This window comes from Gymnodraco acuticeps, unplaced genomic scaffold, assembly GCF_902827175.1.
Source record: "Gymnodraco acuticeps unplaced genomic scaffold, fGymAcu1.1, whole genome shotgun sequence".
Classification (NCBI taxonomy): domain Eukaryota; kingdom Metazoa; phylum Chordata; class Actinopteri; order Perciformes; family Bathydraconidae; genus Gymnodraco; species Gymnodraco acuticeps.
Window position 1 is genome coordinate 487045 of NW_022991273.1, and position 18837 is coordinate 505881.

Sequence of the window (18837 nt, forward strand, 5' to 3'; positions counted from 1 at the left end):
TTATTTGTATTATTAGATATTAATAGGATCCCTATAAAGTATATTCATTACTCGTTATTCTCTACTAATAGTTAATTAAAGACTGTATATAATGACTATTTTGCACATCCCTTTCAAGATGTCATGATTTTCTAAGGTTTATTGACATATATAGGCCTACACAACTATGGTGTAGTTCTGCATTGAATGAAAAACTTGGGTCGCAGGTTCCTCAATAGCGCATTACAAGACATCTATCAATATGTGTGCGTACCTCCAGCAATGTTAACTATGTTGAAGTACTTATTTTAACTGATATTATACATAATGTATTATACTCTTATAAGATGTATGTAGATATTTCATCTCCGACCTTGTCAGGTATTGAACAATCAATAAATAAAGAACACAGAATTGTTGAATATAAAACACAGAATTTGTGTGATTATACTAAATGATTTACAAATAAACACCACTGCATATTTAACTGTTACACATGCTGATGTAACGCAAATGTTCCAACATGAGATCAATAAAGTATATCTTATCTTAAGCTGATCGATGGCTATACTGCCATATTTGCAAAATGTGCCTCTGAACCTTAACAAGTGCATGTTTCAGGCTTATCAATTAATGTAATGTTATCAATTAACAACAGGGGTCACAAACATAAGACCAGCTGTTAAATAAAGCTCTTCTGACCTTAGCTGGCATGTGTGTATATATATATTAATGCTGCCCATTATGGGCACAAGCAATTTTCACCCATTTATTAATTATATGTTTTAAATGTGAGTGTTTCCTATCCCCTAAACCTCCAGGGATGTACACAGTTTAATACTGGCAACTTCTTATGGGATATACGAAAACGTCTTTTAAAACTACAACTCCCAGTAGAGACGTGCCATAGATACAGAACATGTTGCGAAACAGAATAGCCAGCATTTGTAGTTCTGGGGACAGGGTGGGGGAGGGGGGACGCGGTGGACCCGTTCAAATCCAGTTTTGGACAGTCTGCCATGCATGGTTCCATCCCATTTCAAGTGCTGTTCGAGGCTCGGGTAACCCTCGGAGCACACTCTCCAATCACAGAGCTTGAGGACTATCACGGGGTTTGTCAAACAGAGCACATGGTGTAGTCCAAACGATAGCTGGGGATTCTGGGTAATGTAGTGTCTTCTGCCATCCTTTACTCCGAAAAAACATTTGTTTCTCCGAATCGAAGGGGAAAAATACAAAAGCATTGCACACAATTTAAACCAATCAATGTTGTGTAATTAACAAGGATAATCTGGTGTTTTTTAGTCGATGAGTAGTGCAGATATCACTGTAAAATCAATCGACAGTAAGGGGAATACTTACTTCCGGGTGTACAATTATCCGTTATCCAATGAGAATGGACGCTCACATTGCCTTTAAGGGCAGTCGACACAAACGAACGCCGTGCTTCCATGAGCGTCCATAGAAGCATATGGACATCCCGGAAAGCTGAAAATGGACGCTAAGGGCCCCCCCCCTTGCGTTGAAAATGGACGCTAAGGCCCCCCCCCCTTGCGTTGGAAAAAGCCGACAGGGGACTTGACATAACGTCAACATAGGCCGACCTGGGAGTGAGGATGTGTTGGTTTTTCAGGTCTCAGGCTCGAAAATTACATTCCCAGAACAAATGACTATATCTTCATTTCTAAAAGGGTTAAATTAATAATATTTGTTCTCAAAGTAATGATAAACCTGTGAGTTGGATGTAGAAAAGTCAGAATCAATATAGGTGTTTTTTATTTTAAAGAAAATTTAGATTGAACATAGTAAAAAACTGTAAATTATAGTGTCCGTCCAAAAGATTTTTTTTACTTATAGTGAAAACTACCCTTGTAAGGTAGACTAAAAGCTATAGGAATCCAAAGTACAACATATAATAAGTACCCTGTATCAAGATTGATGCAAAACAAGTGACATTTGACCTTTTTAGAGAGGTTTAGCAAAAACAACTCCACCTCTGAGGTGATTTGGGTGGAAATGGGGGTTTTACCGTTTCTCTGGAACCCATTGGTAGATTTTGCTGATTGACATCTCTTTTTAACCGTTAGAGACAATAGAATCGAATGGGGAATCTCCCCACTCACACACATGGTAAAACAAAAATGTGGGGGCTTCACGCGCACAGTTTTGCACCAGAGTGAACCTATCTCTCGCTCTGACATCTGAAAACCGAAAAGCAGGTTTATTGCTTATGGATTATCAGAAATCATGTCAAAGGGACACAGACACATTGGATTAACCTATGAATTAACTTCAGCATTGTTTTTATCGTTTTAATGCCATTGAAGACCACTTTTGACCAGACTACGACACAGGTGAGCCATGTTAGCGTTTTTAGCTACCTAGCGCCATATGTTTTGATGTCTGTTCTTGTTATTATCTCCGAGAGTTCGTATGATTCAGTCATAATGAGGGTACCCATCGATTCTGTGTCACCTCACGATGTGAAATGATGGGTTGGATGTGCACCAAAGATAAATCATAAGGTTTTGTGAGTGAATTTCGGTGATCATCTGTTAGCATTTTTCGCTCGTTGCTAATTCATTGTGGGGGGTTTTTTGAAAAAAAAATGAAAATGATCAGTTAGATGAGTTTCTTCCCGTTACATGGATATAAAACATTAATAGTTTATTAAATGAACATGCCCTCAGACACTGTTTCCTGCAAGATGTTGCAGGAGGGCCCCGGTACCGGGGTCTCTCAGGCTTAACAGGTTAATGGTGACCAAAACGTTTGAGACCCACTGAGATAACACTGGGAGAGTCCTTTAGCTCACTGAGCATCTCAGTCTGACAGGAGAGGACTCTCCTCCTTATATCCGTTAGCGTAGCTCGCTAGTACCAGAAGCTAACAACAACGATCTCCGGTACCGGTGCCCTCTCTCTCTCTCATGCACGCACATAAAATGGCTCGTTCCACACACACACAGAGCCGAGCTTTAATGAAACACAGAGACCCAGACGTAATAGTACTGTATTGTATCATATTATTTTCGAATAAATAATTTTTCAAATTTTTATTTTTTTTATAACCATTTTTCCTCCTGGTCTCTCGCGCCCCCCCCTGTCATGCCTCTGCGCCCCCCACTTTGGGAACCACTGGAGCGAAATAATCAAACTGGGTCAAAACGTGTTGTGCCCACATGCAAAGGTTGTACACTCTGGCTTATCCCTGCGTGGTATTATATACACTGAACAAAAATATAAATGCAACACTTTTGTTTTTGCTCCCATTTTTCATGAGATGAACTCAAAGATCTAAAACATTTTCTATATACACAAAATAACCATTTCTCTCAAATATTGTTCACAAATCTGAAAAAATCTGTGATAGTGAGCACTTCTCCTTTGCCGAGATAATCCATCCCACCTCACAGGTGTGGCATATCAAGATGCTGATTAGACAGCATGATTATTGCACAGGTGTGCCTTAGGCTGGCCACAATAAAAGGCCACTCTAAAATGTTCAGTTTTATCACACAGCACAATGCCACAGATGTCGCAAGTTTTGAGGGAGCGTGCAATTGGCATGCTGACAGCAGGAATGTCCACCAGAGCTGTTGCCCGTGAATTGAATGTTCCTTTCTCTACCATAAGCTGTGTCCAAAGGCGTTTCAGAGAATTTGGCAGTACATCCAACCGGCCTCACAACCGCAGACCACGTGTAACCACACCAGCCCAGGACCTCCACATCCAGCATGTTCACCTCCAAGATCGTCTGAGACCAGCCACTCGGACAGCTGCTGCAACAATCGCTTTGCATAACCAAATAATTTCTGCACAAACTGTCATAAACCGTCTCAGGGAAGCTCATCTGCATGCTCGTCGTCCTCATCGGGGTCTCGACCTGACTCCGGTTCGTCGTCGTAACCGACTTGAGTGGGCAAATGCTCACATTGGATGGCGTCTGGCACGTTGGAGAGGTGTTCTCTTCACGGATGAATCCCGGTTTTCACTGTTCAGGGCAGATGGCAGACAGTGTGTGTGGCGTCGTGTGGGTCAGCGGTTTTCTGATGTCAATGTTGTGAATCGAGTGGCCCATGGTGGTGGTGGGGTTATGGTATGGGCAGGCGTATGTTATGGACGACGAACACAGGTGCATTTTATTGATGGCATTGTGAATGCACAGAGATACCATGACGAGATCCTGAGGCCCATTGTTGTGCCATTCATCCACGACCATCACCTCATGTTGCAGCATGATAATGCACGGCCCCATGTTGCAAGGATCTGTACACAATTCCTGGAGGCTGAAAACATCCCAGTTCTTGCATGGCCAGCATACTCACCGGACATGTCACCCATTGAGCATGTTTGGGATGCTCTGGATCGGCGTATACGACAGCGTGTTCCAGTTCCTGCCAATATCCAGCAACTTGGCACAGCCATTGAAGAGGAGTGAACCAACATTCCACAGGCCACAATCAACAACCTGATCAACTCTATGCGAAGGAGATGTGTTGCACTGCGTGAGGCAAATGGTGGTCACACCAGATACTGACTGGTTTTCGGACCCCCCAGACCCCCCCAATAAAGCAAAACTGCACGTTTCAGAGTGGCCTTTTATTGTGGCCAGCCTAAGGCACACCTGCAATAATCATGCTGTCTAATCAGCATCTTGATATGCCACACCTGTGAGGTGGGATGGATTATCTCGGCAAAGGAGTAGTGCTCACTATCACAGATTGTTTCAGATTTGTGAACAATATTTGAGAGAATTGGTTATTTTGTGTATATAGAAAATGTTTTAGATCTTTGAGTTCATCTCATGAAAAATGGGAGCAAAAACAAAAGTGTTGCATTTATATTTTTGTTCAGTGTAGTCATAGCAAACAGCTACGTTCAACTCCTTTTTAATGGTATATTGCAAGTGCAATAGCTACAGGGACGTTAATTTACGTCGGTAGTATTAACTTTATTTAATACAACATTTACGGTACAAGATTTACATCATAGAGCCCATGTAGTATAATATTTTACAAATTATGAATTACAGCAAACATGCGCAATATATCCATTATTACAGCTCCGTGGGATGGCAGTAAGGCGATATGGTCCGTTCTTATTGTGCATCCATGAGTAAATATAAAACGCATGTAGTACTGAACACGTAACATGAACGTGCCGGGCGGCGCGGTCCCGTGGGTTAGATGCACGTTCATAATGCAGAGGAAAATAACTCTCAGAATAACGTTATTAGCATATTTTAGAACTTGAGGACCGAATGTTTTTAATAAGGGCTATACAAACGTTCATACTGGGTAGTTTATTTAATTAAAAAAAAAGTATCCAACGATTTACAGACCACTCTTTCCCCATGTAAGTCAATGGGAAAAAGTGTTTCCGGGCCCAGCAACCTAACGGAAGTGTAGTACCGCCGTTTGGCCACAACGAATATTTTCCTCAGAGTCCGGCGCACTTCCTGGGGGCTTGGTATCCTCCCTTTCGTCTTTTCTGGAAGCCTCCTCCCTCCCCCCTCCTCGACTCCTCCGTGTGCATTTCAGAGATTGGGACGTCCTTAAACATGGGGTGTCTTGATCGATTTCCGGGTCAAGTCCCGGAGGAGGGGCAGAGAGGAATCGAGGAGGAATATTGAGATGAACCTCATGAGTGGCAGGGTTTGGAAAACTTATTTTCAAAATACAGCTCCATCTGCAGTGTTGGGCCCTGCCAGTCAGGTTTTTATTGTTTCTCTGTTCTAGATGCGGTACTGGGCGTCTGTGGAGGGGTCTCTCCCAGCCTGGGAGCAATTCCTGCTGGGTAAAGGCCCGCTCCCTGCTCCTGGTCCAGGACATTTACCAAGGAGAGCCAAACAGAGAGCCAGCACAGCTACAGACCAAGGCCTGCCCCCCCACTCCAAACACAGGACTGCTCGTAGAGAGAGAGGTAGGTGGTGGTGGGGGGGGCGCCTCTGCCTGGAAGGTATCTATCTTCAATGGTCACATGATTCACAGATCACAGACTTGTTGATTCCTTCATGAGCACCCTCCCAACAGGACAGGAAAAATAAGCCGGAATGTTCTCAGGAATGGAAATTGACTCCCTTTAAACCTTTAAACATTGTTTACACCAACTTATCAAGAAGAAAGAGTGTTTCTATAAATTGTAAACGTTTACAACATGGTTCTTTTATAAAACCAGCATTATGTGACACCATTTGGGGGGGCTGTGACAGCAGACTGTGTGTCCTGACAGTAAGATGATACCGCTCTCCAATGAGTTCATTTTTGTGATTGCAGTGTTGTTTCCAGCCCACTAGAGGGACCCAGCGCCATAGATAAAAAGAGGCAGCTGGACCTTTTGTTGAGGAACTGTCCACACAGTCTTCATGAATGATCTTCATATTCATAGATCTCAATCTACCTTTTTTCATTAAGACTGGCAGTATCATATTAGTTAAAGTTTGTGTTTGCCATCACTGAAATAATCTTATAGTTGTGTTAACATTTTAAAATGAGTAAAGATATACATTTTGATATTAGTCAACTATTACACTTGCTGAATGTATTTGGAGGTTAAGGAGGCAGTAGGGTCAGCGTTAATGTTAATTCATCCATATGTTTGGACAAACTAAACTGTAATACTCAGTGTATTTAAATCACTGAACAAATCTAAAATCTGAGTTCTGCAAACAATTATTTATAAAAAATGAATGTGGAAAAGTATTAGTTCTCAACTAGCTTGTTATTCTGCAGTTTTGTTTCATTATTTTAATGAGTGAAGGGATATTCTATGAAAGCTGGTTTTGCTCAGAGTTGTGCTTCTGGATGACATATATGATCATTCCACTGTTTCAGAGTCAGACTTTGTTTCCAATTATGATTTTTGTAAAACAATTTAAGACGTTATTGTAATGAACACATAAAACAGTTACAGTATGCATTGAGGGCTTGTGGCATACTTTGTTGACATTACCTTTTTTATCTCAATGTATTTTTATAGTTAAATAAATTATCATAATGAAAATTAAAAAGATATAATACAAATGAATGTCTTAACAAAATCAATTGATCTTAAGATCACCATCACTGGTGGATTTTGTTGTCAGTGTGACTGCTTCCATGATGTCACAGGGGGTCACAACAACAACAACAACAACAACAACACATTGTATGCAGATTATATTAAAGTTGTGTGTGGATGTTCAGCACAGAGATGGACACAACACATATTTCTCACAAAAAAGCACCTACTTCTTTACTGCATGGTGGATGAAGACCCCTCAGCCCCTCACATTTACCTTTCTCTACACCCCATCCCCTTTCTCCCTCTTTAACCCCTAATTGTGGGTGATCAGACCTGCGCTGCTGACGCGGAGTGGCGGCTTGACAAACGCAGTCATCCGGACGCTCGTGGTTGAAGTGGTCGGTGGTTGGCAGCTGCCCGGCTCCTCAGCTGGGCCCAGTGCTGCAGGCCCTCAGGGGCCAACCAGCCAGCGGCCCCCACTGCCTGGACTGGTGGGGCTGTGTGGGGTGCTGGTTTAATGAAGGGGCAGGACGGGGAGCAAGTGCTTTGAGGTCAAGGCCAGGATTCAAGGAGGGGGGGGGGGGGGGGAATCAGGGCTGTGTGTCCAATCACGGGTGACAGGATGGGTTGGTGGGAGGGTGAGAGGGGGGGACGATGAATATGTGAACTATCTAAAATGGTTTTGAAGAGCACGATCTGGAGCCCTTCCAAATGACTAGCCCTACATTATGTATTGTAATGGCCGGAGCCCCAGGGGTGCCGGAGCCCAGTCAGTGTCCGAACCCCGTGTCATCCTGCCAGCCCCTGACAGCCCCACTGACCCTCAGCCGGCCATCTCTGTGGCGTGGCATAGATCTGGAGCCGGACCATTATGCAGTTATTGAGGGCCCACTGAGAGCCCTGACAGATAATTGGCTGAGGCCAAAGCCGTGCAAATGGTTAAGTGTCGACTCCAGTTGATTGGATAATGGGTAATTGCACGCTGCATTTCATTCAGTGATATGCAGCGGGTGTAGCAGGGCAAGTGGAGGGGAGCGAAAGAATGGGAGAGGGAAAATATTTTGGCGTGCTGTGTTTTTGCAGCCTGTTATTTCACACTTCCAGTCTCTTGCATTTGTTTGGATCTCGATCTCGGAAAGATCACAGATTTGTATCAACTGCCGATGCAATTTAAATTGCAAATGATTGTTGAATTGTATTGTTGGAGAGTTACAATATTTAATTTTCTCTCAGTTTCTGAATTCAGATGTCACATATGAGAGTGGCTGCTGAGCGCTGTGCCTGGTGGCGCTGTTGGAGCTACCCCCCCCCCCCTGACCCTGCGCAGGGTCCGGAGTCTCTCCTTTGATTATGGGATGTCACCTCCACTTAGGAGTCCGGGCTGCCAGCTCTTTGTCTTTTCCATCACAGAGCCTTGCTGTTGTCATGTTGTCTTGTATTAGATGGAAGGCTTCATGTTGTACACTGAGAGGAAGCAGCACTGGCCTTAAGGAAGCCTGGCCGGAGTGGAACATCTCCAGTAACACCCCCACTGCAATGTGACCATAGGAGTCCTTTATACTGGGGACGCTGGGGACATGTCCCCAGCGTCCACCACTTTTGGAAATGGCCAATTTTGTCCCCACCACCGTGCGTGCGTTAGGATCATTTGTTAGAAATGTTCTGAAAATAGTTCTCAAAGAATTGTACTCTTTGAGAGAGCTTTATTTGCACAAGAGAACATGTACAATCTGGAGGACTGTTCTCACTTTCTGGTGGTGCAGTTTGGACCTGCGACACGGTTAATATCAGTAATAATTGAATAGAGAGTAGTAAAGCTATTGTTGCTCCGCTTTGCAGCAGCGTAGTTACTGCCCTAGATGTCAAAGTATTGTCATCATTACGATGTATGTATATATGTATGTATTGTCTGCTTAATGTGGTAGTGTTCTTTTTTTAAATCTGAATAAAGTGTCCCCTTTTTCTAACAATGTAACACCCATGACTGTAACCACATACCTCTCTGCTCTTATAGCCCCCCCTCCTGAAAACACTAAAAGCTTTCTTCTTTTTCAAATGTTGTGCACTTAAACAAGACCAGCTTTCTTGAGCTCCTGTGAGAATTCTCCTCTGGCTGGACTTGAGTATACTTGAGCAGCAGTATTGCTCTTAGCGAAGCCCAGTGGGGGGGTGGGGGGGCTACTTGCTGAATTCCACTTCAGTCACTGTATCGATTGAGCTTCCACAGATGTCTTTCTGCTGGGGCCTGGTAAACTCTGAATGTGCAGTGCTATTCATATCGACTGAGGGATTAAGTGTGCAGCTGAAAGGACAGGCATGCATTTTGTGTTTGTGTACTTGCGCCTTTTGTTGATATTGATTCTGCCTTGGCATGGACCCACACATGGCAGCAGCGTGTTGCGTTTGATTCTTAATAAGGGCTTTTATCGCGCTCTAATCAGTTTACTATCACACCAGTCAAAGCAAACACTTCAATTGGTTTGTTACTTAGAAAGCACACGGGTAATCTCTCTGTCTGTTGGGCTGTTTCTGCTGCACTGTTAAAAACCTTTAACATTAAACAACTTATCACTCCGGCCTTTTCTCTTCCCTACATTACTTTAATTAGATACAATTTGTACCGAAGCATTATTTCCTTTGCACAGAGTTCCGAGGAGCTGTGAGAGGAGACGTTTTCACTTTGTATTTGGAATACTTGAAGCTGTCCACACTCATTAATGGAGTTAGTGTTCAGATTGATTAAGACTCTTTCTTTTTTTAACTTTGTTTATTGGGGTTTTTCAACAGCATACAGTTATCCTATCAGAGCATTTATCAGAAGTAGCTAAACAAATCTATAGAAAAACAGTAACAATGTAAATACTGCTTAACAGCCAACAACATTCCACACAGAAGACAAACAGACATACAAAAACAGGCACACAAAATAAAGCAATAAATAAACAGAAACCAGTCAACACATTGTGTCTGAGTAGGAACGTATTCTAATCCACATCATGCCATAGTTGCCCTGCACAGTTGTCTCAAACAACATCATTCTTTAGGTCCTTTGTGACTGTCCTTTATTTTGTTCTTATTTTTGTTAATTGCCAAATGTAAGGTGATTAGTCCATTACAGAATACTTTGATCACCAGGGAAGATGATCTATAACTATTACATACTGTATAGATACAGTTACTTGAGAACTGGGGATTCATCTGTTTTACAAACATGTTACAGCTGTTTGCTTTACCAAACTTGAGAAGTGCATCTTTCATAGTTTCTTATGGTGTTTTCTTTGGGATGGATGATGAAGCAGTCCTGTCATGTGTTCATACATGTGGCCCATGATCTATGTGCTATTGATAGTTGATATAGTTTGATATATGTATCTTTCCAGTATTCAAGAGGAGCTTGAATAGTGACTGCAGCAGCGCTCAGACGCTCATACAGCAGCGCTCAGACGCTCATACAGCAGCGCTCAGACGCTCATACAGCACAGCGGCTGTCTCACAATGAGGGACTTCTTTTTAGCCGGACTCTTGTGAGCTTAACCTAAACTAAACCTGACATCAGTGATCTTTCATAATCGGTCTCACAGAGATTGTTTATCCCTGCCAAAACAACTAAGATCCAGCGCTCATGAAAAAGGTTGTTTCAAAGAAACTACAAATCACATGCAAAGCTAACCAGCCCAGTTTTTAAAATGGGACTGAACCGATGATTCCTGAACAGCACAACTAAAAGATGCCAAATGTATCGACATCTGCTCAGATCTACACCTCAAACCCAAAGGTCTAAAGTCTTTATCAAATGTTTGGTATGACTTCAGTTGCTCAGTCATTAAAACTGACCTTTAAACCAAATATGTAAAGCATGCAGTTTCAATAACAAGCATGCAGACTTGTTCTCACTGTTTGTTTCTTCAGTGAGGTCTCAGCTTGTGTAGCATCATGTGGAGCATCATGTAGAGCATCATGTAGAGCATCATGTAGAGCAGTGTTTCTCAAACTTTTTCATACCAAGGACCACTTAACCAATAAAAAAATACTCGCAGACCACCTAACTCCACAAATATCCAAAAACACATTGTTTTTTACAAATCACCTGAAAATGGTACAAACAAGTGGCCACATGTCTGGTGAAGGTGTTGCGCTGGGCTATATCATGCAATCGAAAGTGAAACTTAAGCTCGCTCCATTGTGGAGATATTCCCGCGAGAGTGCGGAAAACTTACATTTATTTATTTATTTCAAATGTGAAATTTTACCAATATACTCACGGACCACTAGGGGGCGCTCACGGACCACCAGCGGTCCGCGGACCACACTTTGAGAAGCACTGATATTGTAGAGCATCATGTAGAGCATCATGTAGAGCATCATGTAGAGCACCATGTAGAGCACCATGTAGAGCATCATGTAGAGCACCATGTAGAGCATCATGTAGAGCACCATGTAGAGCATCATGTAGAGCACCATGTAGAGCATCATGTAGAGCACCATGTAGAGCATCATGTAGAGCACCATGTAGAGCATCATGTAGAGCACCATGTAGAGCACCATGTAGAGCATCATGTAGAGCACCATGTAGAGCATCATGTAGAGCACCATGTAGAGCATCATGTAGAGCACCATGTAGAGCACCATGTAGAGCACCATGTAGAGCACCATGTAGAGCAGTGGTCCCCAAACTAAGGCCCGTGGGCCGGGTACGGCCCGCCTCCACATCTGGCCCGGCCCCCTGAACAATACCAAAGACGCATTATGATTTTTATTTTTTTTTTTTATTTTTTTTTTTTTTCTTTCAGTCTTGCCACGCGAATCCTAGACTAGCCCCTGTCAAAATGTTGTGACCTGCTCTATCGAAATCAGTCGCATTGCGAAGACACCTTTTGAGTTATATACACTGTTGGAAAGAGGATATTCCTAGCTTTCTAATGATATCAGGATTGTTTTTGTACTTCAAATATTAAGCGAAATATGTCACATTATATAATGACTGTCACCGAGTCATCATTTTGAGAAAAAGGCCTTCAAAGTTGTCTCTTCTCTGGAATCCATCGATCTGATTGATTATTAGCGGAGCAAATGATCAAAATACTACCGAGGGAAGATATTTTCGTTTGGAGGGGAAGCTCGCAAGTGTGTGTGTGTATACGTGTGTGTGTGAGTGTGTGTGCTTGTGTAATTTTGCGTTTGTGTGTATTGTGTTTGTTTCCCGGGGAAAACACTCACGAGAAACACCGGCTGTTGTTATGCCTGCCGTTCTCCGCTTGTAATTATGCCGAAGCTTCAAAGCTGTATTTATCATCTGAATTTGCCGAAACAAGTTTAATATTCTGAAAGCCAAGACTTTGTTTAATTGAAATCAGATGAAAACAAACTGTAACGGACCCTGCCGTGTTATCTATGATTACTATACTCTTACATTCATAATTTCAGCGGAGTGAGGGGGGGGGGCGGCGCTGCGGAAGAGCAGATTGCGAGTGAGAAATAAATAAATTGGAAATAAAAGTTTCATATTCTGAAAGCCAAGACTTTGTTTGTTTAAAATCAAACAAAACACCCGAACCCCAAAAAAATTGTTTTTTTTACGTAAATCCACGTTTATTTTGAGAGATTCTGCTCTGACAACTAAGCTAAACTTTTACCTGTTAAGATTGTGCACGGCACAACAGAAAGTTACAGTAATTTTCAATGGACTTTTTTTCTGTGAAGAACCCAGAGAGGGTTATTTGGTTATTATTTATTTCATAAATAGTGTTATTTATTTCATTAATAGTGTTATTATTTATTTCCTGACTTTTTTTCTGTGAAGATCCCGGAAAGGGTTATTAATATTTGGTTATGTGTGGCTTTCTAGAAAACAATACATGTTTACGTTTAGACACCCATGCGATCGTCACACTTTTTCTGTTACAAACTGACCCGGCCCCCATCAGAGAAGGGAAAAGTTATGTGGCCCTCACAGGAAAAAGTTTGGGGACCCCTGATGTAGAGCATCATGTAGAGCATCATGTAGAGCATCATGTAGAGCACCATGTAGAGCATCATGTAGAGCACCATGTAGAGCACCATGTAGAGCATCATGTAGAGCACCATGTAGAGCACCATGTAGAGCACCATGTAGAGCATCATGTAGAGCATCATGTAGAGCACCATGTAGAGCACCATGTAGAGCATCATGTAGAGCACCATGTAGAGCATCATGTAGAGCACCATGTAGAGCACCATGTAGAGCATCATGTAGAGCATCATGTAGAGCACCATGTAGAGCACCATGTGGAGCACCATGTAGAGCACCATGTAGAGCACCATGTAGAGCACCATGTAGAGCACCATGTAGAGCACCATGTAGAGCATCACGTAGAGCACCACGTAGAGCACCATGTAGAGCACCATGTAGAGCACCATGTAGAGCATCATGTAGAGCACCATGTAGAGCACCATGTAGAGCATCATGTAGAGCACCATGTAGAGCACCATGTAGAGCACCATGTAGAGCATTATGTAGAGCATCATGTAGAGCACCATGTAGAGCATCATGTAGAGCATCATGTAGAGCATCATGTAGAGCACCATGTAGAGCACCATGTAGAGCATCATGTAGAGCACCATGTAGAGCACCATGTATAGCATCATGTAGAGCACCATGTAGAGCATCATGTAGAGCACCATGTAGAGCACCATGTAGAGCACCATGTAGAGCACCATGTAGAGCACTATGTAGAGCACCATGTAGAGCACCATGTAGAGCATCATGTAGAGCACCATGTAGAGCACCATGTAAAGCACCATGTAGAGCACCATGTGGAGCACCATGTAGAGCATTATGTAGAGCATCATGTAGAGCATCATGTAGAGCACCATGTAGAGCACCATGTATAGCATCATGTAGAGCACCATGTAGAGCATCATGTAGAGCACCATGTAGAGCACCATGTAGAGCACTATGTAGAGCACCATGTAGAGCACCATGTAAAGCACCATGTAGAGCACCATGTAGAGCACCATGTAGAGCATCATGTAGAGCACCATGTAGAGCACCATGTAGAGCACTATGTAGAGCACCATGTAAAGCACCATGTAGAGCACCATGTAGAGCACTATGTAGAGCACCATGTAGAGCACCATGTAAAGCACCATGTAGAGCATCATGTAGAGCACCATGTAGAGCATCATGTAGAGCATCATGTAGAGCACCATGTAGAGCACCATGTAGAGCACCATGTAGAGCACCATGTAGAGCATCATGTAGAGCACCATGTAGAGCACCATGTAGAGCACCATGTAGAGCACCATGTAGAGGGGGGTGTTTTAATTGTGTGAGCGGGCAGTGGTTCATCATTCACACGGTGGCCTGAAGTGAAGGAGGAGAGGACGTTTCCCAGCAGGCCGGATCAGGTCAAAAGGATTAGCCGTGGCACCGGACATCCCCAAATGAACTGATCCTGCCGAACAATGCCACGCTGCTCCAAAGCCTCGGAGAAGAGCCGAGCAGCCGAGCAGCAACATTGGTTCTCTTGGAATTAGCTGTACAAAGAGATGCATATTTGAATAGATTGTGTGGATTTTACATGGGAATACAAATCAGTAATAATTGAACCACCTTTTTTGTCTGTGCGAATGTTTGCCTGTGAGAATGTTTGCACACTGCATGATTCCTTGCTGTGCTTCAGGACATGTTGACGTCCATCTGATTACATGCAAACAATGAGCAATGCAATGTCAGTGTTTAACAGTGAACATATGCGCTCCTGATTGCTGGGTGCAAAATTGAAAAGGTCACAATCTACAAAAAAAATGTTGAAATAAGAAAAAGAACTCCCTTTGTTGACATGAGTTGTTTAGTTCAGTTTAGTTCATAGTTGTTGCATGACTTGTTTTGCGAATGCTGAAAGGACTTCTCTGTGTTAATGTGCAGACATTTGATGGGGCCTCTATATATCGAACGTCATCCAGAGAATGATTACTAAGCCCGCTATATTCATGTTTAATATGATGTACTCTTAGTAAACACTACTGGTTCTAAATATAAATGACTTTCAGTTTCCAGAACAGAGTAGTATTGAGCTGGGATGGCATTATAATATAAAAACAAAGGTGTTGTGATGCCGTCAATTTAGTGTTTATGAAAGACTACTCTTATGCCCAATCCATTTGACAAACCCAGCATACATGGTTATAGTTCTCCTTCAGATGGAAAGGGTATGAGCCTTTACAGTCAGCCTTTCTAGGTTTATTTAAAACAGCAAAGTGAGTTGGGGTCCGGCCCCGCCACCCTCCACCACCTGAGAGAGATGGAGGTTCCCCCTCAGCTCCTCACCATGACCTACAGTACAGATAGATGGAGGTCAGAGGGTGAGATCTGACAACAGACCAGCAATGAGAGCTTCCTCAGTGCTCAGTTCCCAGCAGCCTTCACTTCCCCTCAGCCACAGGCCCTGCCCACCGTGCCCTTCACATGCCAGGGCGGGGGCGTCCAGAGACTTCAAGACACCCTGATGAGGTTTGGGTGGAGAAAGGCTGGGGTTGACTCTGTAAAAGAATCTAAATGAGGTGTGTGTGAATGCTTCGCTTCAGTGTGTGTGTGTTGGGCCGCTTCTGGAGTGGCTCATTTCCATGCATCACTGTGGATTCCTCAGATCTGATCCCAGCACAGTCAGGGCTTTATGGTTTGGTGTTTAAGACAAATCAGGGTCAAAGACATAATAATGTAAAATGTGCTTATAAGATATGTAACAAATGTGTTTTAAACGTGGCATCTTAACATGTTCAATTACATCGATGGCCGTTCCGTCCTCCACCCTTTCAGCTGGCTCTCTTTAAAGCAGGAGCAGAGCCATGAGTGAAGAGAAGCCCTGCTCATTAACCCTCGGCACCCCACAATGAATCCTGAGGCTCTTTGTGCCAAAGGGCTCCCCTAACGAGGGCTGTAAGGAGGGGGGGGGGGGGGTCTTGATATTAACCTCACAATCTGCTCAAGAAGCAAGTAAACATAATGAAACTAGTGCAATAAAGTCTGAAACTCCATATCATTGCATCAATTATTTATATTTGAGGTGTGCTAAAAAAAAGAGGACACAATTCCAACAAACTCATTTGTTCATATGTAATCTTGAAATCTCTGCGCTAAAATATTCGTACTATTTAAATGTCAAAGCATTCCACCTGGGATGTTCTGCTCAGTACAACACACTGAAAACACTGAAACGTTGACTTTAATTCAATATATTATGTCAACAAATTCCACAAAACTGTATTAGGTTAGTTGAAAAGCAATCATATTGTGTTTAAATAGGTTCAACTAAATTAGTATTGCTTTCAACTAACCTAATAGTTAAACTTAACAAAGTGCAGAACATTGAAATAAACATTTACCCTCTGACATTCTTATACCCAAAGACTTACATCATTTTTGTAGTTCATTCAATCAAATTGAAGACTGACTTACTCATAATGATGGAACTGCATGTGCTCAACATGTCCCTCTTCTGTTGGTCCGCAGCTGAGGGGTTCAGATTCAGGAGCCAACAGAAAGTTCTCCTTTTCCTTTTTCTTAACTTGATTGCATTGTGCGTTTGATTTGCATTGTAATTGTCATGCTAATAACACTGTGGAGGCCTTCACTGCTTTGTGTTAGTTATCTTGTATTTTCTTTAGATTCACACACATGTCATTAGCCTGCTCACATCCTCACCCGTTCGATGTCCTTATTATATAGGGCAGTAACCACTTAGGTGTTTTTGCATTGAGCCGTATGGTATCATCACATGTTGTGGGAACGTTGTCTGCCCCCCCCCCCCTTGTAAAGGAAAAAAGCTGCTAGTGCGGGGACGCTTTAATTGGAATTTCATGTGGACTAAACTGAGGGGAAACTGATGTAAATTAACATTTGGTAGACTTAATTGGTCTCTTTCTCTCCCTCCTCCTCGACCGGGCACTTACGGGCTGCTGGAGCTTCGCGCTAATCTCCCATTTACAATCAATTCAATCTGCAGACAAAAAGCCCGCCTCCGCTTTTCTTCTCTTTCTGTCTCAAAGCAGCTCCTTTGTGGCCCGTACATTGCCTGAGTCCCCGGTGATCCCGGTGGCGGACACAGAGAAAGATGTCCTCCTCATGTTGTTGACAGCCGATTAGCGCGCGCTCCCGCTCTCGCGTTCCCTCCGCGTGGGCGCGTCTTAATTAAAGATCCCGTTCAATTAACGTGTTTGGGGATATGAGGCGGTTGCTCAGATGTTGGAGAGGTAAAAAGGAAAAAAGTGCAGGGGAAAAGCACAACCTGCTGCCTTTAGCTTGTTTACTGCTGCTGAGCCCCCAGCCTGACTGCGTGCGTGTGTGTGTTTTCTATTTCTCACAACACGCATTGCTTTGAATACAATTCACAGTAAAGTAGTTCATATTGTTCAATTCGCGTCCCGTTGACAACACTGGCATATCAGTAGCATAAAGGTTGTTGTTATCAAAATGAGCACAGCCTCAAAGCTTTTACATTGTTTTAAATATTATTGTTAGATTGTGTTTCCATTATGTATTTCGTTTTCGGAATTCCGAACAGGGACATTTCTTTGTGTTCTTATAATTATTCTAACAATTTCACAATAATAAAATAATGATATAGTGATAAAGAAATAAATGTTTAGTTGCGGGAATTGATGTAAAAAAAATATTTCAAAGTTGCTGTTTAAGAAATAGGAAAATAGAGTTTATTTAAATTGTAAATGATGATGGAGGATACAACCAACGTGGTTTTACACTTTATCAACTTTGCCAAAAGCGAACAAATCCAGCAATAGCGAATTGCAGCTCATCCACCGCTTTGAGTTCACAAATGTTTTCAGCTTTTGTTAAGTTAGCCTACATTTATTTATTATTTGAATAACTTTCTGCTTCTGTTTTCCCTGCAGCCTCCCCGCCATATGTCCCAGCCGGCCTGGTGGAGCAGGTTCCAGCCTCCTGTGAGCCGGGCTCCATGTAGCAGGCCAGCCCGGCCCGGCGCTAATTGGCTGTTAATAGAAGGAGCGCCATGTGGGAGCACGGAGCCGCCTGAGTGCAGAATGTGTGCAGGGATAATATTGTTCCAGGAGCCGTGAGGAGAATAACTTGTGGCCTATTAACGCGGAGGCCCAGATGAGGGGCTGCGGCCTGAGTGCTCCATTATCTCCTGTTCTGATGAGCGGCTCCGGATGCGACAGTACCCGTCCCCCCTCCACCCCCCCCCCCTGCCCAATCAAGTCTCCCCAGACGTTTAGCTGTTGAATGTAATTCGCTTTCAAGGGCCCATGTTATCTCTGATCATTTGCGCCATTACGCCAGAGTCAAGTGTAAATGCTCCATTATTAAGATCGTGTCTGTCAATAACTGGTGAGGCAAAGTGGCTGCAGAACATATAGAGCCAGACTGAGTCTATATGTGGCTTTGCAACAACACTTCAAATTAAAACAGCCACCAAGTTTATCAGACGGATGCCTTCACAGATATGTGATGAATGCTTTAATAAGGGATAATAATTAGATGAATGGCGACTGTTTAATGTCTGGCTACACCACTGCATCGAAGACTGTACACTCATCCTCACTATAGTCCATGAAAATGGAAAACAAATAAAGCTATTTCTTATGTCCCTAATGCAGCATTGAGGATCAGCACATTTCTAAATAAAGGCTACCTGCATGCTTCAACATGTACGTCACTTAGAAGCTGAATGGATGTAATTGAATGTAATGTATGCTGTTAATGGTACTGTAAAACAAATTCTACGGAAAACGTTTATTTTAACAAGTGTCATTTTGAACGTGCCATCTGATCTGTCACGTCCTTATTCTGAGGTTTAAACAACCCCAACAAAATAAATGAGAAGAGGAAAAGGCT

The 18837-nt window shown here is 42.9% G+C and overlaps 1 protein-coding gene across 1 annotated transcript; it reads left to right on the forward strand.

The window, feature by feature from the left end:
* Positions 1 to 5496: 5496 nt before the first annotated feature.
* On the forward strand, positions 5497 to 18647 carry cunh3orf14 (chromosome unknown C3orf14 homolog). The gene is made up of 3 exons (XM_034239843.1): positions 5497 to 5635; positions 5720 to 5903; positions 17874 to 18647. Exons 1-3 carry the CDS (start codon positions 5615 to 5617, stop codon positions 17942 to 17944), a joined length of 276 nt encoding a protein of 91 aa, XP_034095734.1. The 5' UTR covers positions 5497 to 5614; the 3' UTR covers positions 17945 to 18647.
* The last annotated feature ends 190 nt before the right edge of the window (positions 18648 to 18837 follow it).

What these genes read in the sequence shown, in the direction of transcription:
- cunh3orf14 (XM_034239843.1), top strand. Translation starts at nt 5,615, where the DNA reads ATGAACCTCATGAGTGGCAGG. An exon ending in TGAACCTCATGAGTGGCAGG is followed by an intron (nt 5,636 to 5,719) that starts GTTTGGAAAACT and finishes TCTCTGTTCTAG; the next exon opens with ATGCGGTACTGGGCGTCTGT. An exon ending in GACTGCTCGTAGAGAGAGAG is followed by an intron (nt 5,904 to 17,873) that starts GTAGGTGGTGGT and finishes TTTTCCCTGCAG; the next exon opens with CCTCCCCGCCATATGTCCCA.